This window comes from Ursus americanus, chromosome 31 (assembly GCF_024610735.1).
Source record: "Ursus americanus isolate L20-20 chromosome 31, mUrsAme1.1.p, whole genome shotgun sequence".
Taxonomy (NCBI): Eukaryota; Metazoa; Chordata; class Mammalia; order Carnivora; family Ursidae; genus Ursus; species Ursus americanus.
This window is the reverse complement of record NC_142157.1, coordinates 9,118,532-9,141,097: the sequence shown is the minus strand read 5'-3', so window position 1 is coordinate 9,141,097 and position 22,566 is coordinate 9,118,532. Positions and strand designations below refer to the sequence as shown.

Here is a 22,566-nt window from a genome sequence, read left to right as displayed (position 1 = left end):
ACCATCCAGTCTGCCCACCCGGACCCTTCCTTAGCACCTCTCGCCACTCAGAAGCTCTCTTGCTCTGCCAGGCAGCGGCCACTCTGATTTTTCTGGATACGTTTTGCACTGAGAGTATATATCAAACCACTATCAAAATTCTTCATTCTGTTTTTCAAGCCAAGTTTTTTGAGCATGATTCATAAAAGGTTAGATAGATGGGGCCTTTCTCAACCCACAAATTAATAAGATTGTTAAATCTTACTTACTTTTGTCTTCACTTGTTCAAAATTCACGGTAGATGAGACTGCCGGGCCGGGCCTTAGATGAAGGGGCTGATGTTACCCCATCAGCTAAATGAGAGTGAGGTCTTGAATCAGAGAAGCTGTCTGGCCTGTGCTGGCATGAATTCCTCCTCCACCGAAACCTGGCCCAGAGAGAGTTTGATTCCAAAGATCCTACTCCTGATAATTGGCTGGATGAGATGGAAGAGACATCATTTAAGGGAATTAATGACAAATGTCACTTACACATAAGTTCAGGTGTTTTATACATCAGAAAATATTCCTGGGGTAAAATTCCAGTGCAAAATACCAGTGCAAAATACCTTCTTTCACGGGCTCGTAAAGGAGATTCCCCATCTTGGGGTATAATCTGTCTGTTAGGACTTAGGACTTCTGAGGAAGACGGTTTGTGTCTATCCACTATGCAGTAACTCTTAATTTACCTGCCTGTTTTTAGTAAATTTGAGTTTATCTGTATCTTTCGGAAAGCATTTTTAATTCTACTTGTGGAGTTCTCATTTTAAAAAAAAATGAAATGCCATAAGGCACAGCAGCTTAACCCCGGCCTCACGGAGGTCTGAGGAGTTCAGGGGTGGCCGTAGGGTTGCTGTGACCTGCCTGGACGCGGGTTTGAAATCGACTGTTGCGCACAGACACCTTGTGGCCGGTGGGAGACAGAACTTCTCATGCTCTCCAGGAGACTCCTGACCCCAATCTGTTGAGAACCATGATAGGAAGGAATACTTCAGCTGTTGAGTTTTTTTTAAATATATGTTTAAAAAAGGTTGGGGGGGGCGCCTGGGTGGCGCAGTCGTTAAGCGTCTGCCTTAGGCTCAGGGCGTGATCCCGGCGTTCTGGGATCGAGCCCCACATCGGGCTCCTGCGCTGGGAGCCTGCTTCTTCCTCTCCCACTCCCCCTGCTGTGTTCCCTCTTTCACTGGCTGTCTCTCTCTTTGTCAAATAAATAAATAAAATCTTTTAAAAAAAAGGTTGAACTTTCTTAGACACATATTTTTTTAAAATCACAGACGGACTGTAAAGATTCACGGTTTTGATTTTTCAGCAAAATACAAATAAAAGTACCATCAAGATAAGGGGGAAAGGTCACTGGCAATGTATTTTCTAAGAGAAGTGTCTCTCATCGTTTATTCGCAGCTATGCTCGTCATAGGTAATGCTAATAGAAAATATATCGCTGGTGATCTTCCCATCTTACGGTCCATCTGTGATTGTTTTTCCTGAGGTGGGGCTCTGATCCCTCCCTTCTGTTCCGAAAGAACGAATGGAGCTTGCCCTATTTAAAATAAGAACGCTCTTCATATATTATCTGGGCTTTCCCTTTTCTTTTGCGAGGTGACATATAATATGGAACTTTTATTTTTTTATTTTTTAAAAGAATTTATTTATTTGAGAGAGAATGAGTGAGAGAAGGAGCAGGGTGGAGGAAGAAGCAGACTCCCTGACCTGCAGGGAGCCCAACACGGAGCTTGATCCCAGGACTCCAGGATCATGACCTGAGCTGAATACAGATGCTTAACCAACTGAGCCACCCAGGCGCCCCATAACATAGAACTTTCAAACCTTATTTTAACTTCTTCTGCCTGCCCCATTTTACCAAAGGAGGGGTTTGGTTCCAAGGGCCACTAAGGCCCATGGGGGCAATGGGACCAACCCCAGGTGCTGGTCTCCAACTTCCCCTTGGTAGCTGGGGTGGGACTGCCGCACGCTCACACCAGTCTGTTAGCAGCTCGCCTGTGTTCCAACTAGGAAACTGAGCCGAAGGCAGAAAGGCTAGCGAGACGATGGTCGTAGAAAGATTCGCCCTCCTCCTGCATGAATATTCTCAACTCACGTGTTCTTTGCGTGGCTTATTTCCAATTCCACATTCACATCAGACTCAGTAAGAGGTAGAGACTGAACTTGGCAGATTTCCTTCATCATTTCTAGAAAGCTGCAGTTCTGGCTTCCTCAGTCTCACACATGTTCCTCTTTTCTGCCCCAGAGGTGGGCATGTCGAGTCCTCCGTTCTGAGGGCTCCGGGGGTCATCTCCCGCCCTTGGGATGTCTCACAGACCACGTCACTTAGTGCTGAAGGCAGCCCTTACAGGGAGGCAGTGCTGTCCCCGTTTTGTACTTGATACCTGGGACTTAGACGTGTGTAACACCTAAGAAATTACAGGAAATCTTCAGTATGCTGCTCTTTTAGGGTAGGCTGGAGGTTCAAGGAAACGTACGTAAAGGCTCCTTTTCTTTCTTCAGCTTTTCTGACACCCAGAATGTCACGTTGGAACCATAACTGGCACAACACTCGGGCTACCATCGGCCTTCCCCACTGGATTAGTAAAAATCAGCTGTTTCATACCTGCCTAAATGATTTGGGTTTAAATTGCCCCTGTTTGGGTACTTCTTTGAAAAATATTGTAAGTCGAATAAATTGTGTGTTCTTGAGGGGTAAGACCTTTGGAACCTCTTTAAAAGGATACTAGGCTATTAGAAGTCTTATCCACAGTTACTAAACATCTGCGTCTATGCTGTCGTATTCAAGAGAAGGTTCCTAAAGAAGGCAACAAAGCCATCCTCTCACTGGGAAACTGGTGGAGTGCGAGGGCTTAGTTGAGCTCCCAGGATGGTGAAGAACTCGCCCCGTGGCCCTCGCCAGCCTGTAGCGGTCTGCTCCGCAGAGGCCCGCTCTGGCCCCTCTGGCCTCTGCATGCCCCTCCACCCACTCTTCGCCTATTCCCCACCTGCCGGAGCCTGTGTCCTTGCTTCCCCCACGGGGACTGGAGGCTCTCGCTCAGGATTTCAGCCACCAGAGGGCCTCCAGATTTACCTAAGAATTAGGGCTAGCGGAGTCTTTCTTCTCTGATCTTTGATGTGTCCTCATTTAGAAGACACACGAGCTCGCTCCTGGGGCCTGCGAACAAGCCAAGACCGAGATCTGATGGGAGTACTCATCAGTGCTGGTCCGTCCTATCTGAAATCGGTGTGGTGCCGGTGATTCTCGGAAACACAGGGGCATTTTTAAAGGGGGAAGGAAAAAAAAGAACATACTTAAGATTAGGGGCACGTGGTTCGCCTGTCCCACATTTGACCCAGCCCTGACCGTGAGCCAGCAGAACCCGCTCTAAGCAGGCCGGCCTCTTAGACCAGGCTGAACACAGCCGAGTCAGGCCAGCGTTCCCCGCTTAAAGTGTGGGCCCTGGCGAGAGAGGCAGACGCTTCCCCGGGCGGCCTTGGAAGCACCCAGCGTGGTGGCCCCGGGCCAGGCCTTGGGGTTAAGAGGCTAACCCAGTGCTGCTCCCTGGGTTCCCCGCCTCAGTTAAGCAGATGCCCAGGCTCTCAACATCGCAGCCCTGCAAAGAGCTGTATTTGGACTTGGCGGATGTCAAAAGCGCCGACAGTTGTGTGAATTGCATAGGCAGGAATTTATGTCGTGTGTGGGAGCAGACGTTTTGCTCCTCGGCCCCCACCAGCGCACAGCGGTCTCCTTGACTCAGGAGGGTCGTGGGATCGCAGGAGGAGAGAATGTGTTGGAAAGGCCTCCTGCCCTCCCCGGCTCGTCGAACACCAAGTAGGAAATCTGAAGGGACAGGAATAAGACATGTACGTTTCGGCGTGTGTTGTTTCTCAGTTAGCTGTCATTTGTACTCCGGAAGCTAGGGCAGGGTCCCAGTTCTCTGTGGGCTAAGCTGAACCACCCATTCTTCCGTGGTATTCTGCTTACCCTGTAGTCTCTGGAAGTGCCTGACGACAACCCTGCCAGCACATCCAAAAGCAAGATTTGAGGTTTTTGGAGTGGAGGAATTCTTTGAAGGCCATCCCAGGGGGAAAAAACAACATTGTAAGGAAGCCAGAAGACTATGCAGTTTCTAAAACATTCGGACACAGTGTGTCTGGTCAGCTAACACACTGATGTAGAGAGACAAGCCTCGCTCTGGGAGGCAGGGGAGCCCTGCCCGGGGACCGCATCTCCCTGCCGCCCTGACACGCAGTGTGACTTTGGTCAGAGAAATCCTCGGCCTGCGTGTGCACTCATGCCTCCTCTGTCACATCAAGAACAGTCTCCAGTTTCCACGAGACCAGTGGAGCATGAGGTGGACTATAAAGTCATTGTAGATTCCGCAGTTCGTTTTTTTGTTGTTTTTTTTTTTAAGATTTTATTTATTTATCTGACAGAGAGAGAGACAGCCAGCGAGAGAGGGAACACAAGCAGGGGGAGTGGGAGAGGAAGAAGCAGGCTCCTAGCAGAGGAGCCTGATGTGGGGCTCGATCCCATAACGCTGGGATCACGCCCTGAGCCGAAGGCAGACGCTTGATGACCGCGCCACCCAGGCGCCCCCGCAGTTCGTTTTTTTCTAAGTCAGGTTTACGTTCCTCAGAGCAGCCACCAAAGAAACGATATGGTTATTTGGGTTATGTTTTCATTGTTCCGGACACCCGGGAGCTTTGTTTTGAGAACGTCCTCAAAGACTGTAGCAGAGGATTTCCCATAAGCCCAACTCATGAGGATGAATTTGACTTTTTAGATTCTCTCAGCTCACTTGGGATCAAATCTGGTTAAAAAGGTAGCTGGCCAATGAAGACCTGGTCTGTATCAAAGGTAAAGTAAGAGACAGAAGCTGGCTCTGAGACCAGTTTGCAAGGAGAATATCAGGGAGATGACGTCTCTTCTCCCAAGATGGTGCTTTGGAAGTACTTCTTCATTTGGGTGTAAACGTACTGGCATGCTCACTTTTTTAAAGTCATTTTTAGATACTTTGAAAGCTCCTATGCAAATACTAATTATTTTTTCACTATTTGATTTTATTTGGTTATTTTTTCTTATTCAAATAAAACAGACTCATTCAGAATAATTAGAGAAAAGAGAAATCATTATGTAGTCCGATGAAAACACCTGAAGGCACTGAGAATTTGTTGTCAAGTACATGGACTAGCCCCGGTAGCATGCAGAGTACTGTCAAACATCACAGGCTGTAGGATGTAGAACTACATGGAACCTTTAGCCAAATGGGGCCTGTCTTAGGACTGACTGAAATGGCCAACGTGGGTTTTTTTCCTCCACCACCAAGCATGTCCCTGACACCAGCTGGGAGTCCTACAATTCAACTCAATTCTGACACTGTCGACTTGGAGATGGCATCAGACCCCACAGGCTAAGGGCTCCAGACTGTAAGAATGTCCCCTAACACACACACACACACACACACACACACACACACACACACACACACACACACACACTTCAGATGCCAGAAGCAGGTTCAGGTTGTCTCCTGGACTTTCACCCTGTCAGTTATGGACTGGAGACTCCAAGGACCCGCTCCTTGGGTTTGGTTTACTGGGGCATCCTCCAGAACTCAAATGCTTTGCTTACTAGATCTCAAGCTTATTATAAAGGATATAACACAGGAACAACGAGATGGAAGACATGAATAGAGTAAGGTATGGAGAAAGGGTCTGAAGCTTCCATGCTCTCTGAGCCCCATCCTTTTGGGTATTTATGGAGACCTCATTACATAGGCATGCTTGATTAGATCCTTGGCCATTGGTGATTGATTCAACCGCCAGCCACTCTGTCCTCTCCAGAAGTCAGGGGATGGGACTGAAAGTCTCGCCCCTCTAATCACATACCACACAGTTGGTTCTCCTGGCAACCTGTCCCTACCCTTAAGTGCCTCCCCAAAGTCACCTGATTAATATAAAGACACCTCTGCCATTCTCATCACTTAGGAAATTCCAAGGGTTTTAGCAGTTCTAGGCCAGGAAAAGTGATGAAAACCTAGTATATACTTCTTATTATAAATCACCATATCACAGACTGAGAAGGTGGCACTGTATCCGTTTTATAGAGTGGTCATGCGAGCTCTTATCTGCTGTCACATAGCGGAAAGGAAGGAAAGGAAAAGGAAGAGAAGGGGATAGGTCCAGGGTTTGAAGCTCTAGCCCCTTTGGGGGAGTTCTTTCCTTCGTTGCTTACTTTCCATTATTTGACTGAATGAATAGACAAGTTAAGGTAGATTATGTATAAATTTGTAGATGGAAATAGATTCTTGTTTAAGCACTGCAAAGTTTGGTTTTTTTATTTGCTTAGAAAAACTTTCATTAGCGGAGTCAGGAAAATTAGTAGAAGAGACCTAAGAGACCATGGAGTCCAGTTCCCAGTATGACCATCAAGGAAAGGATGCCAGGCTACTGGACCAGAGTTCACGGCCAAGCTAGAGCTGATGTGCCGCTTTACGGTGTACCGTTCACGGACATGCGCTAAGATGTTTAAAAGACCCAGCCAGGCAGGCTCGGCAGAGAGGACAGGAGTTCTAATCCCTTTTTCCCCCCAGTCTTTACATTGTTTGAGAAGCAGCTCAAATGAGTTTAATGAGCACTCTTTTTTTTTCCTTTTATCTTTCCCGTGTTTGTCCAACTTCAGTGCCTGAGACTGCTTCATTCGTCATAGGAGAGCGAGCCTGAGCAGCTCACGAAAACAGCCTTTCACAGGCTGGGGCATCCAGGCGGCTTGGTATCTAGTCACATCAGAGTTGAACCAAAGTAGGTTAGGTAAAAATCTCAATTAATTAGATTCTTTTTTTGTATGTGGCTTTCCCCAGGAGGAAAGTTGGAGTAATCATTTTAAAATCGGGTTTGTAGAGAATAGTTTCTGTATTAAGATAGATTGGAGAGCCCAAGTGCATTTGGAGGAAAAGAACAGGGCTTAGAGTATAGAGAGATGAAAATCTTAAACATCTTCTTTTGCCTTTTTTTTTTGAAAGCTGTGATACTAAGTGACTGTCCATTTTTTATAGCTTTAAGTTTTTAAACCCATTTCTGCTAAATTTTCTGCCAAGGAGTACTCTCCACCCAGCTGTAGTCATTAAGTGTTATTTCATGGAGTGACCAGAAGGGGTCATTAGGAGACATTTTTCTCTGGGGATGGTTTACCCTTATCTCCTTGTTCTCAGCTCAAGGGCAAGGAAGAAACAGAGCTACTCCCCTGGTGGAATGATGATGCATCTTTACCTGGCAAGTCAGATTTCAGCTTTGCGTTGCAATCAACATTAAAATTTGGGGGAGGGGGCATCTTAGAAAAGGGGATGCTTATGTTAATTTTCCAGACATGACTTTCTTCAGAATAAATGAAACTCAGAAAGATTAAAATTAGGTAGCTGTGGTCATGTTTTGGCCAAAGACTAACTTACACAGACTACGCTTCTGTTACAAGGAGGAGTTTGGTGCTGAACCTCTTTTGGTTGGCCTGTTTCCTCCCCAGATTAGCGCTGTTGAAGAAGAGTGGTGAAGAAGATTGGAAGAACAGACTTATCAGAAAGCAGGAGTATGGCAAGGCATCTGTCAGCAGCAGCCTGCACATACAAGAAGCAGAACAATCCCTCAAGAAGAAGGTAATGTTTTCCGTGTTAGGAAAAAGCATTCAACTAACATCACGCTTGGAAGTGCATCAGACAGGCAAGCATGCCCTGACTAATGCCCACGCTGTCTTGCCCTGGGTACACACTGCACAATGGTCTCACAGCAGCCGAAACTGATCAAAAGGCAAAGTCTTGAGATGTTCTCACAGTGTTAACAGCACTGCGTAGGTAATGCATCAAGCAAGCAAGTTCCTACGTTTTGAAGTGTGTACTTCGGTTTAAAACCTTCCAAAATGAAATCTGACACTGCAGTGTTATTATTATAGGGAAAATCTTTAATTGACCACAAGCAGTTTATAAGATGCATATAAAATGTGGACTTGAATGTCCTCTGCTGAGATTTAAAACCGAAACATACGAAACAAGGACATGGGTGTGGTCAGTGAGTACTTATTTTCGTGATTGTGAGTGTGTTTTACAATGAGCAGGTGTGCCTGTTGTTGAGAATGGAGAGCAAAATATGTTGCAAATTGAAATAAAATTAAGTAATACATTGTTATCGATACTGGCAAGCTGTTTCATCAGCAAAGTACGGATGAGTTGTTAAATTACTAAGGTAATGATGACCCACTTTGGACCAGTCAGTGCACACTCTCAAAGCTGTTGGTGAGTTTCCTGTGGCTTGGCCCTATGCTTGCTAATGCATGTGCTGGCTGGGGACAGAGTGGCCACCTGTCACACATCCACTGGCCAACTTCTAGGGTCAAAAGTCTTCAAACAGAAATGAAAAAAAATAAAAAAAACCCAGCAGTTCCACCAGGATGATCATGTGGACCCCTTTGAGTTCTAGAACAGCTTACCATCTGTGGAAGAGAGGAATTGTGAAGGTGGCCTTTATGCATTCAGAAACCCCCGTGAAAGGGGGGTGCCCATGTAGGATGCTAAGGCGGGAATTCTGATCCTATTTGATATGGTACTTATGTGTCCTCTTAGGTTAAATTGGGACAACAATTTGAATTTTCTTTTTTGAGACATATAGGATATTAAAGATAATGACTGAAGACATTTAATTTCAGCCATTTGTAAAGTTCTCCAATCCAGCTGCATATTTAAAAGCATGTGTGCAAAATCTGGATTTCAAGAATGACATCTTGAAGTGGAAAAAAAACAACCCAGGTCCCTCAATGTATCCCTGTTGCCCACACACTTTATTTAAAAGGGTCTCGAAATCATCGGTTGAACAATAACTTTAACACTCACCTCTTGTTGGTCATTTTGGAAGATGCAAAGAAGCCATATGGCCAGGTGAAAATTTAGACACAGCCGTCATGCACAGAGCCAGCTAGGTTCCTCGGAAACAGTGAATGGAATACATGCCCTACCCCTTAGGAGACGGGGGGCTCATTTGAGCAGTGAGTAGAGGATGAGATCTGAACTGCCTTCTGCTTGACTAAGGTTTTCAGAAGGCAGGAGGGGTGAGGTGGTTACTGTAGTTGTCCGTGGCGGGGAGCACAGCCCACGGAAGCGCCGGGGCTCTAAGCATGCCTGCGGCCTGAGTGTGCAGACCTGTCTCTGGGCTCCTGGATGCTGCAGATGCCGCAGCCATCATGAACTCACTCTTCCTCCTCCTCCTCCTTAGTGACCTAGTTCAGGACGGCCTGAGACAGTAAGCTCTTTGAAGTTAAAATAAGCCGATCTATTTTGGGCTTTTGTAGCAGACATTGGGAAATCTCAAGTTCTGTTGAGGTCAAGTGGTTTTCACATGGCCCCTGATAAGCCCGTGGCTTCTTTTCTTCCCAAGGGCTGCCAGTATATTTCAGTCACACCTTTGCTGGGCTCAGATCTGAGGTGCCTTCAACCTAATCTGTCTTCAGAAGGTCCCCCGACAGCCAAGGAGTGCTTGAGAGACGCCGCTGCTTGCTGGGTGTCTGCAAGCTGCCCCAGAGAAAGAAGGACATTCATGCCATGTGGTGCATGCAGATAGAATCTTGCTGCATGGGCTGGATCTAGACTTGCTGATGGAGAGCTCTGCTAAGGGGAGCAAGCTCTGGAACCTTCCATCTTTTCCACCAAGAGAAGACGAGAGCTGGTTATACAGTCAGGGCATCACTTCCGGCAGCGTTAGTGAATTCATCAAAGGCACATAACTGTGGTAGCCAAACATTTTCCAGCTTGCCCTCCCAGCTTTTGTGTGGTGTAAGCGCAGCCCCATGAGTTGCAGCCTGGGGGAATGCAGAGGAGGCAGGAAATAGAGACAGGACTGTACATAAATCACGTCCGTCGCCCCTGTGAATACCCTCGCTGTCCAATAAAAATAGAATGTGAGCGGCATAAGTAATTTTAGATTGTCTGGTGGCCACATTAAAAACAAATGTTAAAGGATGCCCTGAAAAGTCTGTAAGGGTCTCGTTTCCATCAAAGACTTTGTCCCCAAACAGAACACATGTGTGGCTCTCTAACCGGCATCTCGTTCCGGATCCTCCCTGGGAAGAAAGTACCTCCTGACTCATGAATAGATTTGGGGAACTAAGTTAGAGCCTCCCTTTCCCTGCAAAAAGACTAGTCGTGTCTCAGAGAATACCTCCCTTAACAGCAGTTCCCTGCTTTCCAAATTGATTCCCCCCAATCAATTTGGAGCTTCAGAGTGCAAATCATTGATGTGGCAACTCTCTCATTTCCCATAACAACCAGTCTGGGTTCTTTCTCTCTCCCTTCCTCTCCCCTTGCCACTCTTCTCTTCTCTCTTCTTTCTCCTGTTCTCGGTTTAGTCCAGGGCAGGGCCAACCTGACTTCAGCATTTTTGCTTTCGTAGCATACCTAATTAGTTCTGAAGATGGGAAGGCCATGTGGTTTGTAGATTTGGCCGGGTGCACACTGTCTGGAATGTGTACACGATCTGCACACCGTCCCCTCCAGGCCAACTCATTCCATCCAGAGAGCGAGAGCGAGAAAAATGAAGCAAAGTTTTCAAAGCGGGAGTCTCTCTGTTACAACTCAATTGCATTTATGCATTTGTACCAGGGAATTATTTTACATTTCAACCTCGTTTTGGCCTGTTTGACATCAAGGCATGTCATGACTCCCATACAGTTTAAGATAATCTTCCAGTATGTTAGCCTTTTTCCAGGAAATAGGATCCCTTTATGGAGTTTGCCATTACAACCCAGCTCTCTGTCTGAGTCACAGATGTGGATTTGATATCCAGCTGTGCTCAGGAGTATCAGCTCAGTGAATCAGACTGAGCTCGGTGATGTCCCAGAGCGTGTTTTTGAAAATTCAGCGAAGGTAAATCTGCCACATTCACGTTCTAATTGCTGACATTGACATTTCCAAATCCCAATCAGGAGAAAGGAGTCCATTCTAAGAGTTGGGGAGGAGGGAGAGAAAGGCTGATGGTATGACCTCCAAATCAAAGATTATATCCCACTGATGGCGTTTTTTGCTACCGGACCGTGTGAGCATGCGCATGCATCTAATTGAACCCCGGGCACAAAATCCTTGAAAATGACTGTGACACCCTAACCCAACCCTACTCTTGCAGCACTCTGCAATGTTTCCTATTTGTTTTAACCTGTAGGAAGAAGGAGGATTTGCAGATGATAGTGCCATTTCTAATCTGCTTTGGGTAAGCCTGACTCTAACATAGGTGTCCTCTGGGTTATAGCCACGATTCGACCTCGCCACGTGTAATTCTCATCACTGGTGGTTCTCTTTTAAGCCCTCGCTGTTTGGTTTCTTACCCCCAGGCAAGATGCCATCTCTCTCCAGGGAAGAGAGCTATCCTGTTTCTTTAATTTTTGTTTTTGATCATATAATGGCAAACTTTAAAGACTTTAAGAGATGTTATGTTAAATGCTGAAACTGTCGATGAATGTCACGGTTCCCCTCTCTGTAACTGAATGTCATAGAAATTGCGGTAATCTGGTCATTAACTCATGTAGTTACTGCACAGAATGGACTCGGGTTTATTTCCTGTGCTCGTGTGGATTTCTGTCAGCCCTCTAAGAAAACAAACAAATAGGACTCTCTTGAAAAGAGAGCTGAAATTGCAATGAGTAAATTAACATCCTGGTGGAGAAATCTTGGTTTTGTCTCTACCCCTCCCCTGCCCAGCTCTGATCAACCTTCTCTTTTCACCTCTAATCCTCTTGCTTTGCTCTGTAGGAACCTGTATACGCTTCTACTTATTCTCCTGCTATTCCTGCTGCCCATAAACACCTGTCTTTTGTATCTATTAATCAGGTGAGGAAAAGCCTACACATTTTAAGCCTCATTGCAATTTCTGAGCAGTAGGGAATGACTTGTTTCATTTGGGGAAGTAACTCCTTTGCTGCATTTCAGTGCATGTGTGCGTGTGTGTCAGCGTGTGTGTGGTCAGTTCTTTATATATTTAGAGTCAGTCCCACAGGTTATCACTTCCATGGGACAGACTTTTAGGTAGACTTGATGGCATTCATTCACCTTGTCATCGTGAAGCTGGTTTAAGAGGAAGATTTCCCCTTTTAATGCCCGAGCTTTATGTCCTAAGGTAAGTCAGGAGCCCACGGGACACACCAGAGTGTTCTGCTCGAGCTCAGAGGCAGTGCTGTCTTGCTTAAAGGACGATGTGGTGGAGGCAGTTGGGTGTAGACGGGCCAGAGAGGAAGATACAGCGAGGAAGCAGCTCTTGGGACAGGAGCTGGGATGCAGTGATGTCCTGAGATGAGAAACCACAGACCCCTGCCCCTTCCGCTCCATCTGAACTCTACTTCCTCTGACCCCCACCCCAGAAAGGAGACCTGGCTTGGGCGGGGTTCTGTTGGTGCATAACAAGTGATCTTTGTTAAAGCTCCAAATACCAGTGATTGGGTCTGATTCCCCTTGGAATGTCCCTGGGGTCAAAATAGCTGTGAGAAGTGCCTGCGTCCGCTTTGTCATGAATCCCAGATTCTAGCCTCCCTCCGTCTGAGGGAACTTAACCTAGTCATTTCCCTCTGAGGGTCTCTGTCTGCTCCTCAGAACTGGGACTTTCTTACCTCTAAGGTGTCCTCTAACTGAAGATGTCATGACTCTACTGTTCCTTTAGGGCGAGTGGTGACAAAACAGTTCTTTGAGGAAGAGGCACTGAGACTTCATTTCAGATATGAAATTGACAGAGTGCTGTCAGAGCGAGGTGTCTGCTGGGCCCTCCTACTTCATCTTCTGTCTCCACGGTGGAACCCCCCCTAAGGCAGCCTCTTCCTCACTCTCCGGTTGTCCTCTGCAGTTAGGAATGCTGGCCTTTGGGAGCCCAGCCCCACATAGACAGCAGCATCCACCCCGAAAAACAGTCTGAAATCTGGAGCAAACTCCTGGTCTGTCATTGACGGGGGGGATTGTTTCTTCTAAATAAGTCATATTACACTTGAAAAGATACATTATTGAACCCTTTAAATATGAATTACATTTATTATATATACATATATGCACATGTATATATACTTTTTAAAATAAACTTTACTTTTTTAAAGGAGTTTTAGGTTCACAGCAAAATTGAGCCAGAAGCATAGAGATTATCTGTATACCTTCTGCTCCCCTCACCCCCCCCCCCACACACACATAGCCTTTCCCACTATCAGCATCCCACACCAGAGAGGTACATTTGTCCAATTTGTTGAACCTGCGTTGACATGGCATTAGTGCCCAATGTCCATAATTTACATTTGGGTTCAGTCTTGATGCACATTCTCCGGATTTTAACAAACGTATGACGACATGTATCCGTCATTATAGTATCATACAGACTAGTTTCACTCCCTAAAATCCCTCTGTGCTGTATCTATTTATACCTCCCTCCCTCGAATCCTTGGCAGTCTCTTTCCTCTCTCCATGGGTTTGTCTTTTCCAGAAGGTCATTTAATTGGGATCATACAGCATGGAGCCTTTACAGATCAGCTCCTTTCACTGTGTCATAAGCATTTCCGGTTTCTCCATGTCTTCGTGGCTCGATAGCTTCTTTTCTTTTCTTTTCTTTTCTTTTCTTTTTTTTTTTTTTTTTTTTAGTGCTGAACAATATTCTCTCTGTTTAGAGCAGAGTTTGTTTGTTTTAAAAATATGGAACACTTCCTGAATTTGCATGTCATTCTCGTGCAAGGGGCCACGCTGATCTCCTCCGTATCATTCCCATTTTAGTATAAGAGCTGCCAAAGGAAGCACGTACCGGTCCATTTATCCATTCCCTTACTGAAGGGCATCTTGGTTGCTTCCAAGTTTGGGCCATTATAAGTAAAGTCACTATAAATATCCACACGCAGGTTTTTGTGTAGACATTTTCAACCCACGTGGGTGTCAAGTAGCACAGTTGCTGACTCGTGTGTTAAGAGGATGTTTAGCTTTGTAAGAAACTGCCAAACCGTCTTGCAGAGTGGCTGCACCAAAGTCTGCGTTCCCACCAGCAAAAATCAGAGTGCCTGTAGCTGCACATCCTCACGGCCTTTGGTGTTGTGAGTGTTCTGGATTTTGGCTCTTGTCATGGGTGTGTAGTGGTATCTCGCTGTGGTCCGAATTTGCGGGTCTCTGCTGCCATATGACGTGGAGCACCTGCCCGTGTGCTTGGTCGTCACACATATGTCTTCTTTGGTGAGATGTCTGTTCGGATCTTGGCCCATTTTTCAATTGGTGGTTTTCTTATTGTTGCGTTTTAAGAGTTCTTTGTGTATTTTGGATCACATTTCTCTGTCCGATGTGTCTTTTGCAAATATTTTCTCTCAGTCTGTGGCTTGTCTTCTCATTCTCTTGACAGTGCTTTCAGAGAGCAAAGGCTTTTTTATTTCAATGACTTTCAGTTTATTGGTTCTTTATTTTATTAGTGTTGACTCTAAAAAGTCATCATTGAATTCAAGGTAACCTAGATTTTTCTTCCATGCTATCGTCTGTAAATTTTATAGTTTGGCATTTGACATTTAGACTCATGACCCATCTTGAGTTGGTTTTTGTGGAGGGTGTAAATTCTGTGTCTAGGTTCTTTTCCTTTTCTTGGCAAGTGGGTATCTAGTTGTTCCAGCACCATTTGTTGAAAAGACGGTCTTATGTTCATTGTATTGCCCTGGACCTTTCACAGTTAGTTGAGTATATTTATATGAGTGTATTTCTGGGCTTTCTATTCTGTTCTATTGATCTGGGTTTGTTTTTGTGTTTGTTTTTTTGGGGGTTTTTTTGGTCAGTAATACCATACTGTCTTGATTACTATAGCTTTATAGTAAGTCTTAAAGTCGGGTAGTATCAGTCCTCCAATTTCGTTCTTCTCCTTCAATATTGGGTTGGCTGTTTTGGGTCTTACCCCCCTCCATATAAACTTTAGAATTAGTTCATCAGTATCCACAAAGTAACTTGCTGAGATTTTTATTGAAACGGAACCAAATCTGTAGATCAAGTTGGAAGGAACTGGCATCTTGACAATATTGCAGCTTCCAATCCATGAACATGGAATATCTCTACAAAGATTTTTAAGTTTCAAGAAAAATACCACTTACCAGAGGTAGTATATGTTTAATCACTTCAAAATCAAAATAGCCTTAAAATGCTGTATTTGTATATCTTGACAACTTTCCCAGATAAACATCTGATATACCAGCCTTTATATCAGTAGCTCATCAGTGTTCTCGGAGACTCCTTACCTCCCGAAGTCCTGGCATCCGTGTTCACTAGTGCAGGGGCTCAGAAAAGAAAACAGAGCATTACAACAGCGCACACATTCTGTCTAAGTGGACCATTTGTCTCGTTGGTGGGCTTTAACACACATTTCCTTCTTCCTCACATGCCTCACAACTGTACCAGAAGAAGATTTCCCTGTGTTCCCCTCCCTTCATCTTAGTTGCTGGTAGCTGGTAGCAAGACCATGGTTAGTTTGAGGTTTAAGCCCAGTTGAGATCTTTCTCCGTGTGTGGTTCAGGCCATCGAAGGCTGTGTGCACTGACGAGGGACTGAAATCACTGAAGGATGGAGCAAAGCCACGATGCTTTAACAGTACACAGAATTCTATATGGTGGTAGCAATTTTGAAAAGCAAGAAGTACTGATTTGTCACTTTATTTCTTCTACTTCATCTATGCTCCTATAATTTCTTTAGTTTAACTAGATGTGAATAAGATTAAAATTTAAAAGCCAGATCACAGTATTTTCTATCCGTGAAGCTCTCCAGTTGTGGAAGAAGTTTACCCTTAAATATGTACTAATCCTAGGAAAGCATGTTCGATTTGCTCTCTCTTCTTGCATCACCTCTCTGTGTCTGCAACATGTGGGCAGATTTGCAGTGTGCATTCTTAGGAGGTTTACAGAAGCAAACCCATCAGAAACGCTGCAGTAACCTGCAAACATTCTTGCAGATGCCCCTTTGTCTGACTTCAAACTGTGTCCTACCAAGTCCCTGTCCATCCCTAAGACCTGCCTTCCTTCCCAGCTGTTTCACTGCCTTCTACACACACACATGCAGACACGTGCACACACACGCACACAGGTAAACACACAGATGCTTATTCCCTCCCCTCGCTCGCTGTTTCCATCTCTCTGTACCACATCCATGGGATCTGCATTTGAAAGAGTGGAGGACAGGTGGGGTAGGACTTCTATGCATATTCTGCCCCAACTCTCTTACTATTCCAGTCAATCCTAACCATCATCAGCTAAACCTAGACAAGCCTGGAAAACGGCACAATGCTTATTATAATATATACCATGTCCTTCTCTAAACAAGGAAAGAAAAACTTAGAAGGGAAAAACAAGACAAGACAATAATGAAATTTAAAGTGAAAAAAAAAGTCAATGGACAAAGATGTGTAGCTTGTTCTCATATTTTGAGTTCAAAAATTTAATAGCAGCTTGTGAGAAATTGTATTCATCTTCTCAGTGGATAAATAAGCTGTATATCTCTTACTCCATTAAAGAGCCATCTGAAGTCAGAGGAATTAGGGACCCTAAACCAATTTCATTAAGTAGCAGCGTTAAGACAGAGAGGCAAAAACCTTTATATTTAATATTATCATTGAGAGGGGAGTAAAAAAGAAAGAAAAAAAAAAAAAAACAACTCCCTGACAAAGATCTGGCAGACAAGCTTTAAAGCTGTGTCATTCCTGGGCTCGTCGCTTCCCCGTTCTTGCAGCAGCTCCCGGGGAATCCGAGCGCTTTGGGAAATGGAGCTGTGGATTCGGGGATGCCATTTTTTTGAGTCATGAACTACACCCCGCCACCACACCCAAGACTGGAGATGTGTTACCAAGTTCAGCAGAACTAGCGATGTCTGGATCTTTGGAGGAGCAAACTTTCTTGGCACTTCGTATGTTTTTTCAAAATATTTTAAGCCAAGTGCAATATTGATTTGATTAAAATTCAGTCCTGAAATTCCATTTTCAAAGAAAATGCATTATCTTTTTTTGGAATTTGATGAGGTCTTCCCGGCCAGTCAACCTCAGAGTTTATATAATAAGGGTATTTGATTCAGAGACTTACTTGGAGTTTGGGGTCATCTCACCAGTCATAAGTGGAAAAGTGAAGGAAAAGGGTTTTTAACTTTGGGATAATATTTTATTTTGATAAAATTTAAAACTTACAAAAAGGGGGCGTGATAGGGCTCTCTCACATACCCTTTACCACAGCCACCAACTGTTGGCATTCGCCTGCTGCCCCCGCTCCGGTCTCCTGTCCTCCCTCCACCCCGTGCCCACCCCCACTGCTGACGCCCCCCTTCCCCTTCTGTCTCGTACACACACACACGATATACATCGGTGGGGCTGCCCTAACAGAATGCTATAGACTGAGTGGCTTAGAAACAATAGAAATTGATTTCTCACAGTTCTGGAGGCTGAAAGTTCAAAATCAGGGTGCCTGTAGATTCCATGTCTGGTGAGAGCCCGCTTGCTGCTTGTAGAGGACCATCTGCTCACCGCATCCTCACGTGGTGACTGTCCTCACATGGTGGGACGGGCAGCGGAGCCTTCTGGGGTGTCCTTTATAAGGGCTCTACTCCTCTTCAGGAGGGCTCCACCTTCCTGACCTAACACCTCCCAGGGGCCCCACCTCCTAAGACATCACACTAGGGATGAAGTTTCAACATATGAAATTCGGGGCACGCAGACATTCGGTCTAGCTCACTTCCGTGACCACAATACAGTGAGGAAGAGGAGGAAATGTAACGTTGATGCAGTGTTTAATCCACAGCCCATTTGCAGCTGTGTCCATTCCCCTCCAGCCAGGTCCCTTCTAGCCCCCACCCCACCCCGTCTAGGATCTAAGCCAGGCTCAGGCCTTGCCTTTGGTTGCCATGTCTCTTCAGGAAAAGGGTTTTTCACCTAATATAAATTACCAAGGATCTCAAAATCAGTTCTGGCTCTGATGGCTCTGTAGACAAAATCTGTAAAGGATTCATGAACTAGAGGGTGGAAAAGTCCACGCTCATGGCTTAACCTGAATGTGGCCGGTGCAGATGTGGTTTTCTGCACATCTCTCCTGGAAAGGAGGGAAAGAACCCTCTCCTGTATCACCCGCCATCATTCCAGAACTTGAGGAGGGTGAACTTTGCCGATCTTTACTTTCTTGCTGAGTGAATCTAGAAGGTTTTTTTCTGTTGGTCAGTTAGGGGAGGTCAGTTGGACGGCCTTCCCCTCGGGGCTCTGCTGGTTTTCTGACTGTGGTCGGTGGAAGGTCTATGATCACCTTGACCTTTGCTGCATCTTATCCAAGGGAAAACTCCTAACAAGGGAAGAGGAGCTGGGGAACCCTCCAGAAGAGGTTAAGGCGAGCTCATCTGTAGTGTGAAAGCAAAGCGCCAGCAGGAACGGCCCGCCGCAGGTCTGAGAAGGGGCCGAGGCGAAAGCGGAGCACAGGGCCAGGAGGCCCGAGCAGCTTCAGAGCCCCTGTCTTAGGAGCGACCTTGGGGTGGACAGCGGAGCAGGCAAGGGACGCTCCTTCTGCTCCGGGGAGGAGGCTTCTCCTCTCTTCCTTCCTCAGCACCTGCCCCCCTCTCCCTGTCCTGTGCTCCCTGCCACGTGATAAATTTTAAATTGTATCCAAGTAAAAAATTATCCAAAAATTAAAAAGCCCTTTTCTTTCATTTCTCCCTCATGATTTGTGCCTAATTTGACCCTAATTCCAAGTAACTCTGAGAGGGGTTGGTAGTGAGAGGAGAGACAGCGTGGAGGGGAAGGGAAAGCGAAGTCTGCCCCACCAGCCTTGAGGACCTCCCACCCTGGTGTCTCCCGCCAGCATCACCCACACACTCTGTCCCCGGCACGCTCCTTCCCCTCTGCTGACCCCAGCACCCTGCGCCCGGTCCTCCACCTCTTCCTGCTGCTCCCCCTCTTACCTCAGCGCAGTCCTGTCCTAGCTCCTCCCCTCTCCCGGCCTCCCTCCGTCCCCTAAGCCTCTTGCTCCCAGGCCAGATGAGTTCACCAAGGCCTTAGAAACCGAAGAGGCAGTTATCTCTAGAACCCCAATTAGAAGCTTTTGAAAGCAGATTTTGAAAGCAGAAATGTTAGTCTGTATATAGGTTATGTCCATAACACGATTCATCTTCAGTGTCAGACACGCTGGGACCCAGAAGTCCCTTCCAGGGGCTGACCTGCTTCCCTAACTGCCCACGTAACAGTCTCGCCTAGGAGAAAGCGTGTGGAGTTCCAGAAAACCTTCTCGTGGCACACCTTATTCCTACTCTGCTTTCTCTCTCTCTTTTTTTTAAAGATTCTATTTATTTATTTAACACAGAGAGATAGCCAGCGAGAGAGGGAACACAGCAGGGGGAGTGGGAGAGGAAGAAGCAGGCTCCCAGCGGAGGAGCCTGATGTGGGGACTCGATCCCAGAACGCCGGGATCACGCCCTGAGCCGAAGGCAGACGCTTAACGACTGCGCCACCCAGGCTCCCCCTCTCTCTTTTATAATTGACCATGGTCCTCGTGAAGTGGGTGAGATTTTCTGGATGGACTATGTCTTTTGTGAGAATAGATGGATAAAATTTCCTAATCAACTGAGTTTAGCTAGCTCGGTAAAACTGAGCAACTTCTAAATTGATGGCATGAAGAGAGTCTCTATTTTTGTTTATTTTTACAAGGTATCATTTTGGTGTTCCCGTATTCCAAACAAATGGGTGAATAAAAAAAAACTCAAAGTTTTAACGTAAAGTTTGGGTGTCGTTGGGGATCTCTCAGCGAAGCTGGAAGTCGGGACGCCAAACCTCTTGCAGCTAGAACAGTTACGGACATTTTGGGAGCGTGTAACGGTCCTGTTTGTTGCCTGCTCTTGGGCTCACAAGATGCTACATGCTGAGGTTCACGTCTCTCTCATTTCCCTGTCCCATTTTCTCCCTGGCACGCTTTATAAACAGCGGGTCACAGAAAGTCGAGAGAGCCAGATGACTATCGAGGAGAGGAAGCACCTCATCACTGTGCGAGAAGAAGCCTGGAAGACAAAAGGCAAAGGAGCGGCCAACGATTCCACCCAGTTTACAGTGGCCGGCAGAATGGTGAAGAAAGGTCGGAGTGCGCGTGCGCGCGCGGGGGCGGGGGGGGGGGGGGCGCAGACGCTGCGTGTGTGCCGCATGGGCACGTGTGAACAGGTGCGCATGTGGGGGGAGGGCACGCGCTCCGGTGCCCACGGAGGGGAGGATGGCATGTGTTAACTCAATTGAAAAAATCAAGCCATGGTCTTTTCTAGTTTTTACTCTTATTGAAGTTGTGTAAATGTTTTTTGGGACAGATTCTGTGAGCTATTCCTCCTGAAAACGTTTTCTTCCTGATAGCATCATCTTCATGTAGGAAGTATAATTCAATTAGTCACATTTCAAAATTTAGCCATTTGGAAGTTGAGCATAGGTTTCAAAAGCAATTGCAAATCTTCTAACAAATCTCAGTCCTTTCCCATAATTGCATTTAAATTATTTTCATTTTCTTGCCATCTGGCAATCAGTTAACCCAAATAAGCCTTTGTCAATGAAGAACGAGTTTATGTCTTCCCTTTTTTAGAGTAATTCCTAGGTCCCTTTCCACCAAACTGGAGTTTGCTGGCTTACAAAGCCCTATTTCCAGATAGGTTTTAATAGATGTTTAAAAGATGTGTGCCGTTCTGAGGAAGTGGGATTCCCTGCAGACAGCCATTTCTTTGCCCCTGAGCTCTTAGAACTGACAAGAAGCCAGGATTGAAAGATTTATGAAACTGACCAATGTCTCCCTTGGTCAGTAAACCTGTGAGGCTCCGTATCCGGTGGGAAATGGTTAAAATCTGGGATTCCTTCATCACCTATATGCATATACCTTCATTTTCTAAGGTATTGTTTAAAACAAATTTCCTGAGTGAGTGATGAAGGTGCTCACGTGCACTTGAGCCATCGTATGTTGTCATCAGCTTTCCCAGTTCGTGCTTCTCTTCCTGGGAAACCTTTCAGGGTCCTCATTTATAAATAGTGCCTAACTCATTGTAGGTGCAAAATAAATATTTGCAGAGGGAAGGGAGGGGAAACCCTGAATTGTGATTAACTCAAATCTGGGTGGAAGAAAACAGAAGATAATTTGCTCCCACCGAATGAGGTACAAGTTGCGTATTTTCTTGATCAGAACACAGACCTGTATACTCATGTTAAACAACTTTGGCCTCCGCCCCATCCCTGTGTTAACAAAAGCAGACCCTGCGACCTACGCTGGTTAAGTACTCAAGCTGGGAACTTGAACCAGAGTCCCTATCTTCCTGGACGCTTATCCCGATAACCTTTTACTTTGGTTTCTTTCTTCCTCTTCCATCTTAAAAATTACTGTTTATTTGTAAGCAGGCCGTTATTACCAAATACACTGCCCTTGTCCGCAGTGATGTCAGAGGAAGTGGGTTTGCTCTCCTGCCGTTTGGAGAACAAGGTTAGAGAAGTTCTTATTCCCGTGGTGCGGGAGTTTGCGTTCACAGTGCTCGAGCAAATCCAGGATCTTTATGTAACAGGTGCTATATATGGCTTGCTCAGGAAATAATTTTCTTATACTTTTAATCTAATGAAGAAACTGCATCCTGTTCTTCTATTTTTTATCACCTGCTGAGTTACCTGTTTCACTGGAATCAGTTCTTTCTGGTTGGCAGTAACATGGCAGCCAGCATGCCACGCTCCCACCCTGCAGAGCAAAAGAGCCCCCAAGCCACAGCCCCACAGCCGCAGAGACTTCTCGGCTCAGTGCGGTGCTGCGTTTCAGCCCTGATTTTCATTCCCTCGCTTCCTGAAGACGTTTTGATGTTCCTAAAGCGTACCTAACAGTTAGTACCCTAGTTCCCGTGGTAGTCCACGATTGTCCTGAAAGTACTCAAAATATGCCTTTGAATAAGGGAGCTGTGCAAATGTCTCTGAAGAGAGGAGGTGACTGGCTTTTGCAGGTAGAATTCACTGAGAAGACGTCTGGGGAGAGCTTTGTTTAATAGTGTTGTGTAATTTAAATCGATATGCCCTCCACCGTTAGGGAAAAACGCTTGCCTGTAGTTGGGAAAGACAAGGCCCACCCCTGGGAGCTCTTGCACGTGCCGCGGCCTGAGTGGGCAGCAGGGGGCGCCCTGATGGTCCAGAAGGGCCAGAGTTCTCCAACCTTCAGAGTCAATGACCTCAGTGCTTAGGAACTCTTCTGATGTCTCCTGTGCATCCTTTTAGTAGATGATGATTTACGGCACCTGTACCACCTGTGATACCAGGTTTTACTTTTTTTTTATAATAATATTTTTTTATTACATTATATTAGTCACCATACAGTACACCCTTGGTTTTTGATGGAAAGTTCCATGATCATTAGTTGCGCGTGGTGCACTGGGTGTTATACGGAGGTTTTACTTTATTATCTTTCAAGAAAGTTTGCTTTCTCACCGATATAAACCCTTTGCAGTTTTGGCAAGTGAAATAAATGTTTTAATTTTTATAGACACCATCAAACGAATATATGTACCTATTAAGAAATACTTATAGAATATTGCCTAAAACTGAAG

The 22,566-nt window shown here is 45.7% G+C and overlaps 1 protein-coding gene and 1 non-coding gene across 16 annotated transcripts in view; one reads left to right on the top strand and one right to left on the bottom strand.

The window, feature by feature from the left end:
* Positions 1-22,566, top strand: part of SVIL (supervillin) — a 233,436-nt gene that overhangs the window by 178,260 nt on the left and 32,610 nt on the right. For 9 of the 15 annotated variants that reach the window (XM_045812830.2, XM_045812832.2, XM_045812834.2 and 6 more), the window contains 4 exons: positions 7,524-7,653; positions 11,198-11,245; positions 11,785-11,862; positions 19,949-20,096. In XM_045812830.2, the coding sequence (XP_045668786.2) occupies positions 7,524-7,653; positions 11,198-11,245; positions 11,785-11,862; positions 19,949-20,096 (404 nt within the window). The remainder of the gene's footprint in view (positions 1-7,523; positions 7,654-11,197; positions 11,246-11,784; positions 11,863-19,948; positions 20,097-22,566) is intronic. The other 6 variants (XM_045812842.2, XM_045812841.2, XM_045812837.2 and 3 more) reach the window with 2 other exon arrangements.
* On the bottom strand, positions 13,687-13,794 carry LOC123802279 (U6 spliceosomal RNA). The gene has a single exon (XR_006782485.1). It is a non-coding gene; the product is annotated as a U6 spliceosomal RNA (small nuclear RNA).